Source organism: Falco punctatus (genome assembly GCF_963210335.1).
Source record: "Falco punctatus genome assembly, chromosome: 8".
Taxonomy (NCBI): Eukaryota; Metazoa; Chordata; class Aves; order Falconiformes; family Falconidae; genus Falco; species Falco punctatus.
Window position 1 is genome coordinate 34,259,412 of NC_137588.1, and position 20,478 is coordinate 34,279,889.

At 37.5% G+C, this 20,478-nt stretch overlaps 1 protein-coding gene across 4 annotated transcripts in view; it reads right to left on the bottom strand.

Annotated features, from left to right (window-relative positions):
- Positions 1-20,478, bottom strand: part of DPP10 (dipeptidyl peptidase like 10) — a 567,120-nt gene that overhangs the window by 60,032 nt on the left and 486,610 nt on the right. For 3 of the 4 annotated variants that reach the window (XM_080399193.1, XM_080399192.1, XM_080399194.1), the window contains 2 exons: positions 19,226-19,278; positions 19,045-19,126 (listed from right to left, as the gene is read on the bottom strand). In XM_080399193.1, the coding sequence (XP_080255319.1) occupies positions 19,045-19,126; positions 19,226-19,278 (135 nt within the window). Of the gene's footprint in view, positions 1-19,044; positions 19,151-19,225; positions 19,279-20,478 lie in introns of all 4 variants that reach the window. The other variant, XM_080399195.1, reaches the window with a different exon arrangement.

The window sequence follows — 20,478 nt, forward strand, 5'->3', positions numbered from 1 at the left end:
TTTGGAAAGATCAATATCCCTATGCCTGAACCTGTAAAAACATCTCAGAAAGATTCACCATTATGGTTAGTCATTTAATCTCATCTGTAATTTTGACTATTTGTTATATTTCAGGAGGTGCCATTATCCACATGAAGCCCACAAGCTGCTGTTTGTGCCAACAGGAACGGCTTCGTGCACACTTCTTGCAGTGATGCTGCCTAAACCCCGCAGCCAGGACTACATTCCCTTCCATTCCTGAACATGCCAAAGTGCTCATCTGTAATTAACACATTCACCTCTTGGAAATAAGAACTCGGGAGTTCAAATGTTGATTTCTGCAGCAAAACAGGCAGCAGAGCTGCCATAGGAGTGACAACATTGTTGTGATGGCTACTAGTAGTGGCCTGAGAGGTTCTGTGCTTTGCTTTCTGTAAATCCAGACTATGGATTCAATTAAGCACAATTACTTTGTGCAGCCGCAGAAACCAATCTCTCATCTGACATTAGCGTCACAGCAATGCAGCCAAGACAGACGTTTCTAAAAGGCATACTCATTGAGAATGCTTATTCCTGGTATAATGTTTATGTGGTACAAATTTATTTTGTATATTACTCTCAAAATATGGAAATTTTAAGAGAGCACCACTTGAAATCTATTCTGTTCACAAGATTGTGAATAGTTTTATTTTATGTCGATTATCATGAGCCCACCAACTAAAAGCAGCAATGGAACTATTCCTCAGCTGAAACACGCAAAAAATCCTACCCCAGGCCCCAGAAGCAGAGGAAGTCCTGAAATATTATGGTGAAACTCTCCCCTCCCTGCAAAAAGTTCCTTTTCTTTGGTTTGTACATTTTCACTTTCTTTCTCTAAACACTGCCTCCAATGCTTTCTGGTCAAAGTAGCATCTGTAGAAAACTCTGTACGGTTCCACTTTTTGCTACAATAAAATTTACTTCCTTTTCTTTCTTTCTTGAAAGAAAGCTTTTCTTTCAAGAACACAAGGACTAGATGGAAAGTTTTGTGTTTTAGGTGGTGGCTGCTGCTGCTGCTTAGTTGCAGTACAGCCATACACAGAAGCTGGATTTATGAGCCACAATTTGGTCTTTAAAATTGATTGAAAGAAAGAGCAAGTGGCTGGAAAAGAACTCAAACTACTACTTTTCCTACAACGGAGATGTAGACTCTCAAATACTGCAAGGCAGACAGCAAATCATGACACTGGGACAAGAATTATTGATCAAAACAAAACAAAATATTCTTGGAGTCTTGCAAATACACATGCCTAAAATCCTGACTCCAGTAAGTAAAACTGAGCATGTGCCCAAACGTTTCCAGGGTAGGGATTTCACATACTTCATCACTTTGTATATTGTGTTTTGGGCAAAGTCACATAAACCAAAAATTTCTGTTGCTAGTCTATCGCCACTCAGGTGTTTGGGAGCAAGTAAAAGGGCTTTTCTTAGTATACACTTGGGTCTAATTACTACATCATGAGTACTAAAATGTTGACTGTAACTACTGAATCTTCCAAAATTGCTAGAAGAGGCGTTGCTAACTGTGTATCAGACAGGTATTCTCATTAATACATCAGTGGCTTTGTGCCCAAAATGCTTTCCTAGCTTTCAGGCATGATGATAAGAAAATAAATTGAAAAAGGCACAAAGTGGAACCAGGCTATCTTATATGAAAATTATTTATTACAATTTTCTTAACCTCTTCGCTTCACCACCTATTTTCCAAGTATTTTTAAAATATTTAATATTACTTTTTTTAGTTAAGACCCTTAGCTAATAATGCTGTAAATAGGGATAAATATCAAAACCTATGGCCTTCAAAATTATTTCACTTTTTGTTGTCTTTGAGATTTTTCACAGGTTATCACATCAAGCCTTTCAAATGAAGAAAAAACCACAGCATTTCTTCAATTATTTTATTAAATATTTTCAAGTTAATGAAAACCATCTGCAAGAATGTTTTGGACTAGTGAGAGATTAATTCTTGATAATGATCACATTATTTCAAGTGACTCTGAAGAATCTGAGGATCGGCTTGCTCTACTGTTCTACCTACAGCACTAATCCTCCTCATTCTTCCACATCTGTCAGCGACTAAAGTATTTTTTCATAAACCTTCTTCTAAATGAATTTGTTCCAAAACACTTATTTATTGTCTGCAACATGTTTCACAATTACATGATTTTATTTCAGGTTAAGGTCTGAAGCAGAGCACCCAGTCCAAGCAGTTAGTTCCAGATGGCAGACAGCTGTGAAAACACAGAGCCATGCAATCCCACAGCTGAACGGCAAACCCAGTGCCAATCGCTGAAGAGGCCCCCTGTGTGTCTTTAATCATTTCAAACACTACAAGCGGAGAAAAGCCACTAAATTACAGAAAAAATACTCCACGTTTTCCCTTTAGGTGCTCCACTGCAGCCTTCTGCATGGGCATATCCACACTCAGTCACTCTTCTGATTGCAGGGTGGCGTATCAGCAACAGGACAAGCTTCTGCCTCACCCGCTGGGTGGCCGCAGCAGATTGCCTGGAGCTGCATGGGGGTCACCATGTGATTGCTTACCCTGCACAGAAGCAGTAACTGTAGGCAAATCAGGGCTTTGAGCTTGCTACCAAAGCAGGGGCAGCTTCTCTACCAGAGGCTGCCAGCAGCCGGTTAGCCCTAGCAGCGCTGAGACAGAGCCACTACCAGATGTTTGCATGTGTCCTAGAAATTCATCCAGGCACCAAAGTTCAGATTTGTCCTTATATCCAAAACCCCAGTTTTCTTCAGGTGGAAGAGAAACAGCTGCAACCCTTGATGACGAAACCTGTCTCCTTCCCCAGAGCCAGTCACTGTTCTCACTTGCAGAGACAAGCTACCAAACCGAGGCAAATTTCTCCCAAACTTTACATTAAGGAGGTAGGCTTAATAATCCAGCATTAGTCCTTTCTCTTACTTACGCATGGATAAACTTATTTTTATATTAGTATGGTAAGGTAGCTTACCATGCAACAAGTTCTTAAAATAAACTATACAAACACTAACTGTATAGGTATAATGTACTGCCACTGCTGTTCCCCAGCAATGAGAGGGGACCTGGGGTCTAGAACCAACATTAGTCACTCATGTCATGTTCTGCCCAAGCTGAAGGTGTATCTCCCTGCTCTGTACCACAACCAAGGACTTGGTGGCCTCTGTCACACTTACTGTAGCGTGGCCACAGTTTAAAAGCCCTGAGAAGGTGCAGCTGTCCTATAAAGCATGTTTGCAGATCGCCAGTCTAATATTTCCACATTACCTGATGTGAAATGATAGTAGAAGTCACTAACAACTAACAAACAAAACGGAAGAAAATTAGTTAGCATGGCCTTTAAAATTGTCTTGATATTTATCATAGAGAAAACTTGGACACCTGCCCTGTAACGGTTAATATATCACAGACTTATTTTCCTAACTTAATGAGTGAATCTTTCTAATTAATCCTTCAGAGTTTGAGCATAGCAGATTTGTTTGACTTCCTGATTGATACCATCAGCACAAATATATTTTGCCATCAATAATAATAGAAATATGTAATGTAAACTGCAAGTGTCAGTGGGCTTTTGCAGCCATAAATTACCCTTACATAAGTTTCAACAGCTCCTGAAATTAACTTTTCAAGATAAAAAGACAATACTCAGTATCCAGCATCTGTCCTGAAGGAAAGAAATGGTGGAGTGTGACTAATGGCATGGTTTGTCATTACATGGATTCATCAGGACAAATACCTACTTCAAGGAAGGTGCCAACCAAACCCTAAAGCTGCTGAGCAGATACAGCTGGGAAGGAAACAAGGCAAGCATCTGTATCAATACACCTTTGGTTAAAAAACCCCACATCCATACTACAAGCACTGGTGTCTTCCTGCACAGGTAAGTGACCTACCTGTGAACTGAGGAAATAATCAGGTTCTTTCTCTGACTCTCTAACCAGCAAATATATAAATAACTATTCCAACCTGGAACAACTTCAGTGCTCTCCCTTAATACCCCAGAGAACATGACAGTCTTCCTTACCTTTCACAGCTACGACAAGACTAAGGAATTTCTGATTATGCCCAGAAGGAGACCTTCAGGCACACAGGAAAAGCTTCTGCTGCAGAACTCTGTCAGTTGCTAATGACTGTTAAGACATCGACCTAAACCACCTTCAGGCAGCCCATCTCTGGCTATATTCATGTGTGACCTTGGCAAAGACACACAGTTCACCACTCGTTGGATTAGCACAGGTGTCTTCAGAGTGCAACGTTCTACATAACAGACCGCTCAAATGCACTGTGCAGAGAGGTAAGTATTTTTACTGATGCAGAAACAAACGTCGTCCTGCGCACCCACACAGATAGTCTGGCTAACCAGCTGACTCCACCACCACCATGGGTGATAGCTACATCTCAGCACAGGATCTATCAGACTTCGTTTCCTAAGCATGCGGCAAAATTCTATCCCTTCTTCTTGTGAGACTGCCAGCTAATTAGTTGGATAATTAATTCTTCAAAAGCTTCAAGATGTTTTTCCATCTGGGCTTGCCTCTTACCACTTGTTCTGTCTCCTGTCTTACCACACATTAACAAGGGCCAAATCCAACTTCCCTTAGTTAGATCAGTCACTAAGATTTCCAGATGAGTATGTTTTCTTGCTAACAACTGTTATTACAAACAATATTGGCTATCCATTAGACAAAAGAAAGTCAAATAAAGAATACTTTCTTAGTTGCTCCAAAAATTTTGCACTTTGCTCTTCGGAGATCAGACTGTGACTTTCCCAGTTTCAGGTACAACACCAAGTTGGTACAGCACTATTTTGCAGTTTAATCTCATACTGGGAAGAGAAAGAAGATCCCATGACACATACAGCAGCTGTACTTCTCCTAGTCCTGAGTTCATGCTGGAGCATGCACTGGAATAACACACACAGCAACGGGGGAATCACAACAGAATCATAGAATCACTTAGGTTGGGAAAGACCTTTAAGATCGTTGAGTCCAACCATTAACTTTACATTGCAAAGGCCACCACTAAACCACGTCCTTAAGAATGAGAGTCACTTGTTATGCTACCTAGACCACAGCTAAAGGACTGCAATATGTAAGCACAGTTTAAATAGCTTTCATATAGCCAGTTTAAATAGCAGTTAAAACTGAGAGTTAAAGATACTGGCACAGAGCCCTCCCACATAGATCTTACGAGGAAAAATTAGTTTGATGCTAAATAGATTGATCAAAACTTGCTTGGCAGTGTTTACACTACATATTACTTATATCCAAAGAGTCAATGTTTGTTTCTTGAACATGCTGCTCCCTATGCGAAGTTCAGCACAAACAAGTGATCTTAAATAAACAAATCAGTGGTACCTCAAAAGAAATAAATAAATTTAAAATTATTTTAGAATGATTTTTTGGAAAAAAAAAAAGCGGTTTCAATTCCTACTGCTGTTTTTGCCGCAGTTATGGAAAATGCACTATGCACTTCCTTTGATTTGTAAGTAGTATTGGAACTAACTTTTTATTACAGTAAGAAATTAAAATCAAACCTTTGCATCCACATGGAAACCATTTGGTTGTGGTTTTTCAACACTTGCTATCAAGATAACAAGCTTAATTTTCATTTAAGTACTTAACATATTTGCTACAACTTTCTGGTTCACAGATCTGAAAAATTATACAGGTAGCTCCACTTCAGATACTTACAATTAGTTTTCACCAATTAAAAAAATATTGCAAAACATCCACTGTATTTGTCAATGCATTACCATTACAAATAAATACCTAGCTTGGCACCTTCTCTACCACTGTTCAGCATCCTCCAAAGCTCTGATACTTTTTTTCTATCAGAGCCACTGATTACGTTATTCGTAGTCACAGCACAATGTCTGTTCTCTTCTTCAAGTCCAAACTGAAAAAACATTTTCTTGTCATCTATGATTTCACTTGCTGTACCCCTGGGACTTACAGACTTAAATTGAAATTGCCAAACCATTATTATACCCACTGCTACAGAAGACACATACCCCTTTCTGCCCTTTTCCCTTCCCAAAATCTCATTTAGTTGAAGCAGCTTCCCACTGAAGAACAAGGTGTACTTAGGATTACGTGGTTTGTGTGTCAAAGTGACAACAGCGTATTTTCTTTTTCCAATTCATAAAAAAAAAAAAAAAAATAATGCTTATTTTGGGAAGAAAACACCTTCTAACATCATCCAGAAGAACTGGACATACAGTGTTATATAGGAACAGTTGGGTTTTACACCCAGTTAGAAGTTCCATGATGGCAATCCAAACCTCCTGGTGAATATTAAAGCCCCTCTTTGGCCAAGAGCCATAGGACACACGCTGCAGCGAGCCACAGAAATCCTCTAGGTCTCTATTTGGTTGCAGGAAAGACATGGCTTTTCCTGTGTTCTGTGATGAACTGGTGTTGTGATGCTATTTGGTTTGTTTCTACCTACAGCTTGAGATTCAACACCCATATTCAACACTACTGAGTAAAGTGCTGGCCCAGGGATCACTCAAACTGCTCATAGGCTGCATGCATACACCACCAACCTTCCTTTGAGAATGCTCTGTCCATGGGTGTTTCCAAGTTAGGTGTTGATTTATTGTTCCATACATGTGAAAGTGAGATCTGTTGTATACAAAAGCACAAGGACAAACCAGATCTCTAGGCAGTACTTTGCACATGTTGGAAAAGTAGCAAGATAAAGGGTCAGTCACTGCCATTTTTGCCCACAGTAATAAGCTGTGGAAGAAGCCCCATGGTAATGAGCTGGGACACTCACACACTGACAGGCAAATACAATGCAAGGTAGCAAATTGTTACCCAAAACAGCTATAATGCATTTCACTGGTGTGACTGATTAATCTGCTGATGTCTTTCTCACATGTCCTGCAGCAATCTCCAGAACCAAAGAGAAAGACTATATTTTGAATAATATAAACCACAGGAAAGTGGCTTATAAAGCTTTTATAAGTGTGAATTTTGGATGGTTGGAGTATTCATTAGTGACTTTGTCAGTTACAATTACACTGACTTTTTCCAAAAAGCTTTTTTTTCCACATCTTCCAAATATTCTCTTTAGATCACATACATTACAGGATGCCAATATCAAGGAAATTTTTATGGAATTTTATTGCAAAGCAGCTTTACATTACATCCCGTTCTGCTACACTGTATCTGTAGCCTCTTTAGATTGTGAGCTCCCACAAACAGAGATTGCAGGCTAAAATGTCTCACGCAGTTTGCAGTACAGCTTCTTTGCAAGCCTCCAATAGTGCAGAATGGCTCTGATCTCCTCTCTGCAGGTTTTTTTTTTTTATTTTGTAGGTCAGTCCACACTGGTATCAAATTTTCAGAGCTGTTCAGCTCTGACTTTTTCCAGCTCTTACCCCATAGTTCCACATGCACCACAGACCAGTAAATTATGCAGATACTAGGCACAGCAGGCACCATCAGCTACCCAAGCAATGCATGGCAGTAGACAGAAATCTACCCTTATATGATCTATGTTTCAAAATCAACACATTGCAAATGAGGCAGAAAACAAATAATAGATAAACCCAACATTATTATAATTGTAAGCAATAATAACTATATTCACCCTTAAAGGTACCAATTTTCTAAAGATTGTGATTGACCTAGACAGGAATTTTCTCAGAGGAAGCTTTCAAACCTTTTGATTATGTTGTAATTAAGGTAGAGAGGAAGTAACTGCTGATCAGTATGAAACATGGAGACCTGAAAACACATACATCACAATGTCATATACTGGCTTTTTTTTTTTTGTCAGTTGCAATATGTTAATTCTACTTTTGCAGTGATCAAGCTGCCAGACATAGCATGAACAACAGAACACTGAAGTACCACTTTCCTGCTGTCTAAATTAACGCCACTGCATCACAGCAATGTGTTAGCACAACCGTTTCTGAACAACTGCAAACAATCTACAAGGCTATCATATTTAATTACTGTTTAGATGGTTTGTAAATATACTGTAAACAATAGCAAGGATCCATTCATAATGCAGCTATAAGATTAGTTACTAATGTCAAGAAATAAACCAGGCCATGAACTCACAGAGTATCAGCTACTCCATGAAAACTCTCATGTTTATGTCCTTGATTTCAAATAAAAGTGAGGAAGCATTGCCCTCTTGTTTAGACACATGCTAATAATTATGCTGCCTTTTCAATGACACTGGGTCTTGACATTCACTAAATTCACACCCTGCCTAATCCCATGATAACTTACTCATGGGTGCCAACATTGTGCTATATGTTATATAAACAAAATCACATACAGTATCTGAACTATGACCTATGCAAAAAGCTACTTTATAAATCTTTGCTACTGCACAGAAGATTACAGTAAGACTCCCTCACCTCCAAGCTGATAGTCTGGATCTACTGCCTCCTCCCCATGGAGCTGCCTGCAGAATTATGCTGGCTGCAGCACTGTGCAAAATGTCTGAGGAATTGGACTGCTCAGCCCTTTGGTTTTCATCCGTGTAAGTGATGTAAAGTAACAGACTTATCTATAAACAGTGCATGCTCAGGAACCCACACTCCCTGTTCTTTGCGTTTACTGATAGCTTCTGACTAATGAACCAGCATGGAACAGTGTGGACATAAATGTCACTCTTACATGCCTCGGTTGGTCCTACAGACTTATAATAAAATCATAATCTGCCTTTACCATAAAATCTTTTAAAATTATCTCTGGTATTTCAAAGGCTCATCTCACACTGATATCAAGCACTCAATTATGCCCAGATGGATCAATCTGTAACAGAAGCTAAAATGAAACATTTGCAACCTTGTTACTCCAGAACAAAAAAGTCAATGTTGGGAAACAGGGCAAATATGACTGTCTGGACTGGGTGCTGGAGGAAGAATTTTCTGTTTTCTTTGACAAAATGTAACCAAGTAGCATCCTAACAGCAAGGACCAAAGTAAAACCATGACAGAATTGAAAATGCTGTGCGTTAAAGTTGTATTTCCATTTTCTACTATTCTTACAGTAGTAGACAATCTCTGAGAACTTTGTACATCATTCAAATCCAGGATGCCTCTCAGCATCTTCTACATGAGAAACCAAAGCAGAGTTTAACACAAAGCTTTGTCCTTTCAGCTACTATTGCTGACCCTGCCTATCTTGTCATCTGGTATGTGTGCCTTCGTCTCGCCACTGTGCACAGTGTTCAAATTGCCAGATGTCTTTATGATAAAATGATCCAGATTTTAGTGGATGACATCTACTGTATAGATTCCACAGCCATTTACCACTTCATACAGACGTGGCACTCAAAACAAGCTCATTTGCCTTAAAATATCTCATTAGGAATGAGACAAATAGGAATGACAAATTTCCGACTAACGCTTATAACAGCATTTGTTTGGGACAGTTCAGTCTGTGAAGCAACACTTGAAAATAACTGTTTGCTTTCTTTCCAAACAAAATTTCTCTCTTCTGTTTCTGAAAATGCACTGGCACCTGCCATAAACGGTGAAGAAAACATGTGCAGTGTTCTGCAATACTATCTATATGGCCAATACCTATTAGTTACTACTGATCAAGCCCTGCTCACGTATGTAACGCATTTATATGAGCACATGAATACAATTAGTGTATTACTTCTTCACCATACCCTAGCACTCAACTAAAGTGAAAAATACTTTGACCTACACAGGTTTCTGCTTTCCTCATTAATGCCATTTCCACCAGCTTAATACAGACCTTTCTAATACCAGTTTGTTTCCACAGAGTTGTGTTTGCTAGCCGATTGCTAGGTCCTTCAGCCTTCTTTCCTCCCTGCCAATTAATGCTTTATTTTCTCTTACAAATCAACAGTGTACCTGACTTTTTAAGCCTCATTCTCCAGGGCTGTCCTGGCCTTGAAGCAGTCAAATATATACACTCAGTGAATATATGCTCCGCACAATTACACATCTGCAAGCAGTCCTCTGCGTGTCACACTCTGGCTCAGGCTGAGTCGATGTGAAAGCCTAAGACTTACCACAGTGTGGTGGGAGTTTAATCTGCCCTCATCCTCCAGTGCAAATACAGCAGGGAAGCCATAACCTCACTGCAGGAAAGATAAAACCATGCAAGGACATTTACAGCTTGGTGATGATGGAATTTAATTTTTCTTTTTCAAGAAGGACTTGGCTAAAATAGAAAGAGCGTACAGGCATGTTGAACATGTTCAAAGCTGTGTGCTCATACTCTGTTTGGACTTTTTCTCCTCATCACAGCTGTCTTGTTGATAGAGATTCAACAGGGAGTCATGACATCATCATTCATGAAGTATATACAGCTTCTTTTTTTCTTTTTTAAATAATAACAAGGACCATCTACTCCACCTTTACCCATATGGGATGAGTAAAATTCTGGTTGACTGATGTAAAGAGCCCATTGATCTAAACTGAGCCAGGATATCCTACCTTGACCACTGGAACAACGGAACTAACTTTCAAGGTCAACTATCATAAGGGGAAAAGGAGGTCCAAACCCTGCTGAAGAGGGGAGTCACTGTCACTTCACTAGACAGAAACCTGTCTATATTTTTGATGAACACTATGTGCCAAAAGAGAAAATAAATGTTACCATAGAGCAAACAGAACCTATGAATAGAAGAGCCAGAGGAACCTTGCCACACAGCAAGAGTTCAGGGGGTTTTGCTGCCAAGGTGGTTTTATCCCTTCAGCTTGCTCGTAGCTGAACTCTGTAGGCACTGGTACCACCACAGAGACTCAGAAGTATTTTGCAAGTCTTCTGCAAAAATTTTACAAAAGGTAAATAAAATTTGTGTTTACCACTGGCTAAAACAACGTTTGGCTTAGAACCTGAACCACAAAGGCATTAGAAATGTCAATTCTTCAAATTATTTAATTTGACATTTTGGTGCCTTACCATAGCAGATTTCCCCTGTTCTTTTCCCTGTGTGGTAAGGAGGGAATAGAGAATAGAATGTGTCTCTTTTTCTTACCTCACAGATAAGATAACTATACATTTACATTACATTGCTTTACCAAAAGATCAATATAGATAAATTTTCCACCTTATCCTGTGGTATAGCACATCTTTTTATATAAATATATACACACACATACATGCACACACACATATACATATAAAAAATATTAAATGACTAAGTGATTATATGATCCATGGACACAGGTAAGCCTGCAATGGTTTTGGGCAGGATTTTGGAGTTATACGAAAACACTGTCCATAATTAAAATTGTTATCTAAACTTTCCCAACTCTGCAAAAGGTTCGATCAGATTTTGACCTTTCTTCATATTTACTGTGTATTTAGTTTGTATGGGTGGCTATTTCTTAAGAATTTTAGACTTCTGAAGTATAATTTTCTTGGTTTTGCATTACCTAAGGCTACACAATTTTCACGCAAGAAGCACAGCCGTCCTATTTTATGAGCCATGGGACTTTCAGTTAATATTAGCTAACAGACAGAATCTGTTGTGAATATTCAGATATGCTTTGTTACACATACACATGTCGAACAACATGATTGTCTAGATGAGAGGCGCGTATTGCTATTTTGATCGCTCCCTGCAGGCTGCTGCGCAGAAAAGTTGTGATGATTGCTCTTATCAAACGTGGGTGTCTATGCTTGTTTGCATGTGTCTTTGTGGGACTGTGTTCATTATACATTAATACACACACACAAACACATATATCTACATGAAAAAATAATTTGCTGTCTAGCACAATGGTATGTCACATTTCCTGTATATTTGCTTACAATAGAGTTATTGGCATGAGACTGGAGAGAAAAGTGCACTACCTGTGTGCGCAGCTTACATACTGGTTCAAATATTAGCTGCATGCTAGGGCAGTGATAATAGAATAAGAATCAGGGAAAGGGAAAAGGAAACATCTTTTATCTCTCCTCTCAGTTTATTCACTATAAAGCTGCTGGGCCTTTTATTGTTCCACATGAAAAGCAGTAGTAGAGGAATAATGCTCCTATAAAACAAGATTTTCTCATTATTTCTTCACATTTTTTGATACAGCCAAGTAGGTATTCTCACAAAGAAATATCTAATCCCTAATAGCTAATATTTTTAAGTTACCTTTGATACCAGGACATGTTCATTGCATTTCACTAAGCAAAATGATGAAGCACTTCTATGCTCAACTTAGCCTTGGTTCTATTTGTAACCATTTCTGCTTTCTAGAGATCACAAAAATTTCATTGAATATGTCCAAACTTGATATGTAGAAACATATTTTTCCCTGTTTTCCAAAACTGACTTTTTTTTTTTTTTTTTTCCTGGCTGCATTCTCCATTCCCCTTTTCTGAGATGGAGAAAACTGCTTTCATATTGAGAATTACTTTTGAAACTAGAGAACATACATTTAATGCTTATCTTCTCCTCCAACTTAATCTATATTTAAGTGGTGTGGGCACCTAGAAATTAATAATTGAAAATGGAAATTAGTTCAGCAGAATACCTTCAGAGAAACTAATAACTTAATTTTTAATTGAATTATTTAGGTGGAAAGGCAAAAACCATACATTTTACAATGCTAGCTGGAGAAATCCAAAAGGAAATCGAATGGGTAGCAGAAGCTTAGAAGGAATACAGTTTTATCTTTTAGGTAACTAATTCTTATGTGAAGTAAAATATTACATTGGTCATGTTCACCGTGACTCTGATAAAAGTGACTCAGTTCTTGTATCAAAAATAAAACAGCAGAAAGCTTTTGCAAGTACGCTAGTAAATGGGTTTCATATCACTTCATAACAGAATCTAATAATTTAGCACATTTCATCTAACATGAATAAAATACTGGAATGCACAGCCTCGCAAAAATCATACACAGTCTAACTTTAGTTGTTGGTCAAAAGTTGCTATTAAAAGAGCCTTTTTGTATGCATTTTTCTGTAAATATTTTCACTTTTTCATTCAAATCCTCAGCCTCTGATGCAGTAAGTTTCCCAGCTGGAATCTAGAAATGTAATAAAAATATTTGGAAGATAAAATAAAAAAGCTCACATAGCCTTCTTAATTTCTCATTGCCTTCTGGAAGACATGACTTCAGCATTTGCTAGAATTATGGTCAAATCCCTTAAAGACTCAACTAAGTGAGCAATGCTCAACTGTTCAGGTTCCTTTTCTTCATAGAAACATCCTCAGCAAGACTAAGGATCTCCAAATATGCTGTGAAATACAGAAGTTCTGAAAGGAGCCCCTCTTATATTTTAAATAAGAAATCATACCTGAGATTAATGTCACATTAAAATGTTCTTGTTTATTTCTGGTTTTCAGAATAAATTCAAGCAGACATTTTACTCTCAGTTTTACTGCCATTTGCCTCATTACCATCATGATTAAAAGGAAAGATGAAATAAAGCCTTGACATTTCCATATGTGATTTTAAGTTACTCATATAAAAATACAGCAATTCAAAAGAGCAAAAGACTTTGAAAATCAAAACAGCAGATTAAATATATTTATTTAGGACTTACTACATTAGCATTAATTAAGCTTCTACTTGGCTCATGAACCCTGAGAGATCTTTTCTTCTTCGTTTGCAAATGGAAGTTTTTTTGCCAGGAGGGGGTGCCAAGTACCCACAGCATTAATTATGCAAAAAGGAAACACGTGGCAAATATTTTACAGAAATGATAGTTACCAGTTTTTATAGTAGTTGTACTTTGACTCTTGATAGAGCAAACAGTAAATGAAGCTTTCAGCAACTAATGGCTGTTAAAGCATCTGTTGAGTAAGGTGTGTGTCTAGCATAGTCCTGCTAATTTCTCATTTACTAAAATTACTCTTGTGCTTATCTGGGTACTTGGCAAATGTTATAACATCAAAGAACTTTCCTGCTGCAGTATTTTTATTATCTAAAACAGTATTTGAAAGCCATAGAAAAATGCTAAAATTTTGAAAAGAAGGCAATACTAAGGAAATGTCATGTTAATACAGCAATTCAACAGTCGGATAGATATTTGCATTTTTGTGGGGCAATAGGGAAGGCAAAAATGAACCTCCAAACAAGACAACCAGGATAATGGCTACTGATCACAAAGCAGAGGGATAGGGAGTTCTTGAACTGATACATTTATTAATAGCAATTACAGCAGATTTTGCTCATTTTGTTTCTGGTTTCTGTTTGTATGCTTGGTTTTGGGTAGTTTTAATGTAAGGTGAGGTCCTTTTTCACTAGATTTCCCCTGCCCCCATTATTTTTGTAAAAGCTCCAGCTTCAAAATCCTATTATCTGCAGTAACCTGTTCCATTTTTTGGAACAAGAGGGCAATTTCTTATTTTCTAATACTTAAAATATTTTCTGCAAATAGATGAGAGCATCTAGAATCCACAATTCAGCTACAGTCAACAAATTGTTCTTTGCGTACACAGGATAATAGGTAATTCTACACAATGATGACCTAAATTACATTAAAGTGTAGTAAAAGCTCATCTTCAGTCCTACTATTTGATAATGCTATGTTTTCTGAAGAGCATCAAATTTTGACAAAAAAAGCCATCAAGCTTCTACAAAATCATCTTTTTAGTATTCTGGATAGCTTTTTATTTTCTTGATTTCTTCTTTGTTAAATTATGTATTTATTTATGCATAGACATTCACACATAAGTCAATTGATCATTATTTATGCTGATCCATCCAAACATATAACTCAAGCTACCTTCAAAACCACTTAATATATCAAAAGAAAAATGAGGTGAATGCAAGAAATAACATAAAATACCTATTACAAATGCAAAGGCAAAGTGACCAGCATGGATATATGTTCATAGAACAAAGTGAAAATAAAGTACTTAATACAAAATAAACAACATGTTACCACCCAGGAAGAAGAAACTTTGTGTAAAACTTATAAGAAAAAGCTATGTCAAACTGAACAACATGTAACCACACACTTTACTGGAAGCTACCTGAAGTAATCCATCCAAGAACTAATCAGAAGAACTAACCATACCACAAGAAGCACTGCAGGTAACACTGCACCTTTCACAGCAAACTCTGCTTACACTGGGGACCAGAGGTCAGCTTTTATATTCAGGCTTCTGCTACGATACATCTCCATAGACAGATCCAGACAGAAAGGGGTATCTCCTGTCTCAGATACAAGCCAGTCCAGCACAGAAACATGAAAACCTTTGCTATAAACTACTGGAAAAGACAAGGCAAAGTAGAGAGAACATTGGACAAAAATTGGGTTTTTCAGCAACAGAGGCCCTTTAAACCCCTCCAAAGATTCCTTCTCCTGAGTAAAAGCATGACATTAACTTTACTAGGGACATTAATAAAGTTGAGTAATGTTATCTTCACTGAAGTATGAATTATGCCAATGTTTTCAAATGTGGATTAAGTATCCCATACCATTCCTACCAGGTATGGGATAATTCTTTCTCAGACATACTGAATGAGGTCTCTAATCAAGTAAACTGGAAGCAGAAAAATGTTGATGAAACCAATTAGGCATCTAGTTGTGGTGGGTTTTTTTCCCCTGGAAATACTTAATACTGTGGTAATGGATTCTATAGAGGTGAGGCAAAGAGATAATCAACTGATCTCTTCCAAAATTTTAATCAAATATGAGAAATATTTAGCAAATACATAAACAGCTCCCTAACATATGAAGACACACAGAATGGTGCTTTATATCTGGCACAGTTTTAACACAGTTAAAAGATAGCAATTTAAAGAGTGTGACCTTGAAAACAGTTCTCATAAATAACAGCGATGTGACCTTAAAACACATTAATTCATTAGATAAAAGTTTCTTCTCCACAATGGCAAACATTTTCAATTTCACTACCAAAATGTCACGACTCAAACAGCAGACGTTTCTCTGAGCTTTTCTCTTAATCTTCACAAAACCCTCTACTCTAGGTAAATAACAAGAAACAGAAATAACTTGCAACCACCATGGTAGCTTCAAAGCAATGGTACTATGGTCCAGTCATCTGATATCTGACATAAACCTAACTCTGCTGTTCTTCACTAGCCACATGTGGCCTACCACCCCATTAGCGAGCCCTAGAAATTATTCATAGCAGTCGACAACTTAGACTGATGTGTGATTTTCACAAGGATGTAAAGCATTACTGTATACTTGATTTCACTGCAGACACATTCCCTCCTCGAAGTTCCAGGCTGCATACAAATTGTCCTGCTCAAGTGTTTAATTTCTATTATTTTTCTTTTCATCTTATATCATCTATTTGAAACTCTTGACAATTCTCCCTCATCTGAGGAACTCGAATTAAGATTCCTGTGTAGGCTACACCGCTACTTAGGTCTTCTGTAGAACTAAGGATTGGGAGTATCTTATACACGCCAGTCTATCTACTGAAAATAGTTGGTCCAAGTTAATGGATTTAACCCAGGACATTCCAAACAGTTATAGCATAAAGTTAGGCTCTTTAGCTCAGTCAGATGTACCTGTGCCTTGTGTTTCACATCTTGTGCTAAATTTGCTGACCAGTCATGGCCACAGTACTGCTGTCCTGTTCTGCACTGCACCTGGAAGGGCGCTAGTCCTCTTCCCTTTAGCGAGCTACACAGTCCTGGTTTATGTGATAGCCACAGGGTACGTGTCATGGGTCGTTCTAGACGAAATTTATCTAGATAAAGTTAACTTGTTCCCTGCTTGTTCTTCAGTTGTAATGAATAACTCTTGGAGATTACTCAGGCTACTATAACTTGATTATTTTGTTTAGAGTATATCTTCCACTGATTGTTTTGTTCATTATGAATTATTACTATGTCCTTATTATATGGAAGACATATAAGTATTGTTTAGGAGGGGACTTTGGTAAACCAATCCTAGTGTGTTTGGTAACACAGATCTGTGAGACTGCACCTTTGTTTGAACCCAGACAGGTGCTACCCAGAGCTCCCGCTGACAGATTCACACACCTTAGACCTCTCCCTATATGACTTGCTGTCTACCCAGCCTCGCTGCTGGCTGCTTCCTGCACTACCTTTATTCAAAACTCACTGATGAAGTGTTTGTTCAGTGACGAATTCTATAACTGAGAATCACGGCAATTCGTCCTCAGTCGCACGTCGTTCCTCTGCCTAACCTGTTCTGCTGGAATGATCTCTACTGGCCTGTTTCTGCTAGAGGCAGCTGTTCCTTTGGGCAGCAACAGCCGTTATTCACAGCAGCCTTTATTCATTTGTGCTGCTTCTACATTTCTGGCTTGCTGTTGAAGTGGGACAGTAATGTGGCAAGGCACTTCTGCCACTTTAAACCCTCCTTTTACCACATAAACAGCTTCAGGAGGACATCCTGCTTGGCAGTTCTTATGGAAGTGGCTTCAGCACGCTGTCATTGCAGGGGTACATCTGTATGACAACACTCAGTATCATTCAGAGTGCACAGAAGATTTTCTGTTTTAATCAAAGTTATTATTTCCTAATTCTGCAGAACATATGGCACCATAAAGCCCTGCAGTAGAGCAGACATTTTTTAAAGCATGACATTAACTTTACTAGGGACATTAACAAAGTTGAGTAATGTTATCTTCACTGAAGTATGAATTATGCCCATGTTTTCAAATCTGGACGATTAAGGTTATATCTAAAATGACCACCTATTTTTTTGGAGTTCTGAGACTTAATAGCAGTCCACCTGTGCCCATATCTGTAAGTACTTGTACATATTTCCAGAATGGCAATCTAAACAAAAAAGATAGCATTATTCTGATTTACTGTTTTCCTGAAGATTATAATTGGTAAGTCTGCCCCTGTTCTTAAGATACATCTCAGAAAAACAAAAAAAAAAATCATTTCTCAGTAATCACCACGTGTGATTTTAGCTGTACTTGAGATTACTAATCAGAGGTATAGCACAGACAAATCATAAGAACTGAAATTTAATTTAAAATACTTTTAAATTCTGTTCAGTTTTGCAAATGCATCACCCTTCTGCTACAACCTACATAGGTCGCCATGTTCCGTAATACTGCCTGGTAAATAACCTACATATTTGTCAACATAAATCCTGTAACCATACTCTCATTATAAATAAATTAATGTGGTTAATTATTAAAACATACTAAGCATGTTCCAATTACTTTTTCCTTCCTGCTTCCACCTGCTTAATGCAATACATTCTAACCAGAAACATTTTTTACAATCCCACCATCTTGATGAATGCTATAAGCAACAGGGCATATTCTCCAGACATTCAACTTAGAGCTTCTCTGCATGAACAAGTCAGACATTCATAGAGGTTTAGGGATCATATCTTGTGGGCATTAGTGAGCTTATTAGAACATTGTAACAAGGATTATTTGAATTTCTTGTTCAGAGAGTTGGAGCTTTTATAAGTCTCTCTTCTTCAACTAGCAACACATGTCAGTTTAAAAGCACTGCTGTTCTAAAACATTTTTTTTTCCTCTCATATTGAGGTCAGTTATGATGATAATGGATGATTTATGTTCATAAAAAAATGGTAAAACTTTTGGTAGAAAACAATATATGAAACACAGCATTTCTGGTTTCATTATTATGAATTCAGCATAGCACAACTGACCTTGGCAGCAATTTTCATACTGAAATGAAAACACTATTTTTCATTGAATCCATCACATTCATTTTTGGGTGTTAAGCTTTTACCCACAGTTTTCATTGATCTTGTACTTGAAAACTTCTCTACACCTTCAAATTTCCTTCCCTCATAGTAGTAGCCACAAAAATGGTTATTCTGAAAATTACCTGAGTGCATATTTGCATGAAGATGTGATTCTTTCAATAACTGCACAATTAAAGATGTGCCTCTTCCAATGATTGTACAAATTGCTTATTTGGATTAGACTAGAAAGGCATGATTACATGTCTTTAATAAAAATGAATAAATAAATAGATCCTCTAAAAGCTATAGCAGGACCATACTAGCATCATGCAGAAATATATAACAAAAATTATCCTCAGGCTTTTAATTTATTTTTTTTTAAAACTTCAGTCTGTCTGGAGTATTAATACATTATTAAACTATAGCATTTTTAATGACTGTGCTTACCAGTTGCTGTCCTTGGACGCCCCAGGCTGCATACTGTAAAACTGAATCCTCTACTTCTGGAGGGTTTAACTCCCAAACTTCCCTTGAAAAAACGCAAAAATTTTTACTTGAACACGCTGCCATCACCTTATGTATAGAACCACCAACAATAACATCATATTGAAAAAAAAATGTGACCTACCTTGTGTGTATGTTATAAATCACATACGACGCTGTATAAGAATAATGAAAAACCTGTAACAAAAAAAAAAGAAAACATGAGAATTACAAAAACAAATACTGGATTAAACAGACTACCGTTATGAGAGTCACAGTCTTTCAATCCCTGTAAACACCAATATCTTTATTACCGAAAGAAAGATTTTACTGAATTAATTATAACCAATAGACTTGAGCCAGAGTTTGAATGCTGTATGAAGGACACAAAGTGAGCTATTAATTTAACCAGCCACTTAACCTGTACAACTGCACAGAAAGGGTCCCAATCAGAAAAATCTGTGCTCCTGTTAACAAAAGTATTTTAAAAAAATAAACCAAACAAAAAACCCAACCCCAAGAACATACATCAGGAAAATAAATCACTTTTACCTATATTTCTTCATCAAGTTATGGTCAAAATGACTGTACAGGCGTCACAGTTTTTTACTTGAAGTGCAGACAGACACGGGGCTGTATTATATTCTCCTGACCACCTGCTAGGTATAGCCTGAACAACTTTTGGGCTATGGCTCATGGAACAGAATAGAAAACCTGAGCACTTGCTGGGGCTCTGTTTGGTGTGGCTTTCCTTAGGTATGTTTCAGTCTCATTTTGTTTGACTTACTTTGAAATCTGGGGAAAGTTTATTTTTCAGATGTAACAATTTGGGTAAAACAAAGAGCTATTTGTCAGTAAGCCTTCCTAATTCATCAGGAAGTTACCAGCATCTTCTGGTCTCAGAAACCCCAGGATTGTCTGGATAGAACAGAAAAGCAATTGTAATGTACAGTCTTATGTTGCTGTCTTTACTTGTTGAAAACTTTATTGAAGTCAACTGAAATGAATGAAATTGTCATTTAGGTGCAAAATATCAGGGCCTAATGTACCCAAAGGGTTCATGGTGGGGAACAGCATGGCAGAGTGTATAATGTGATGTCCCACCACACCAAACTGATAAATCAAAGCAAACTGTTACATGTTTTCTCTAAAGTCGAACATTTTCCTATACACCTATGTGAATAACTGACATTTTACTGTCTTCCAGGCTCAGGGGATTGATTTTAACTGAGCTCATTTCTTTACCACTATGTCTCACATTATGAAAATAGCATAATTCCATAGTATTAATTAGATTTATTACAAATTTAAATTACCTGATGGTCTTGGAATATAAAATACGTTTGTGACTAATTATTACTCATAAAATAAACTCTTCTTTTTAATGTAAACTACTGA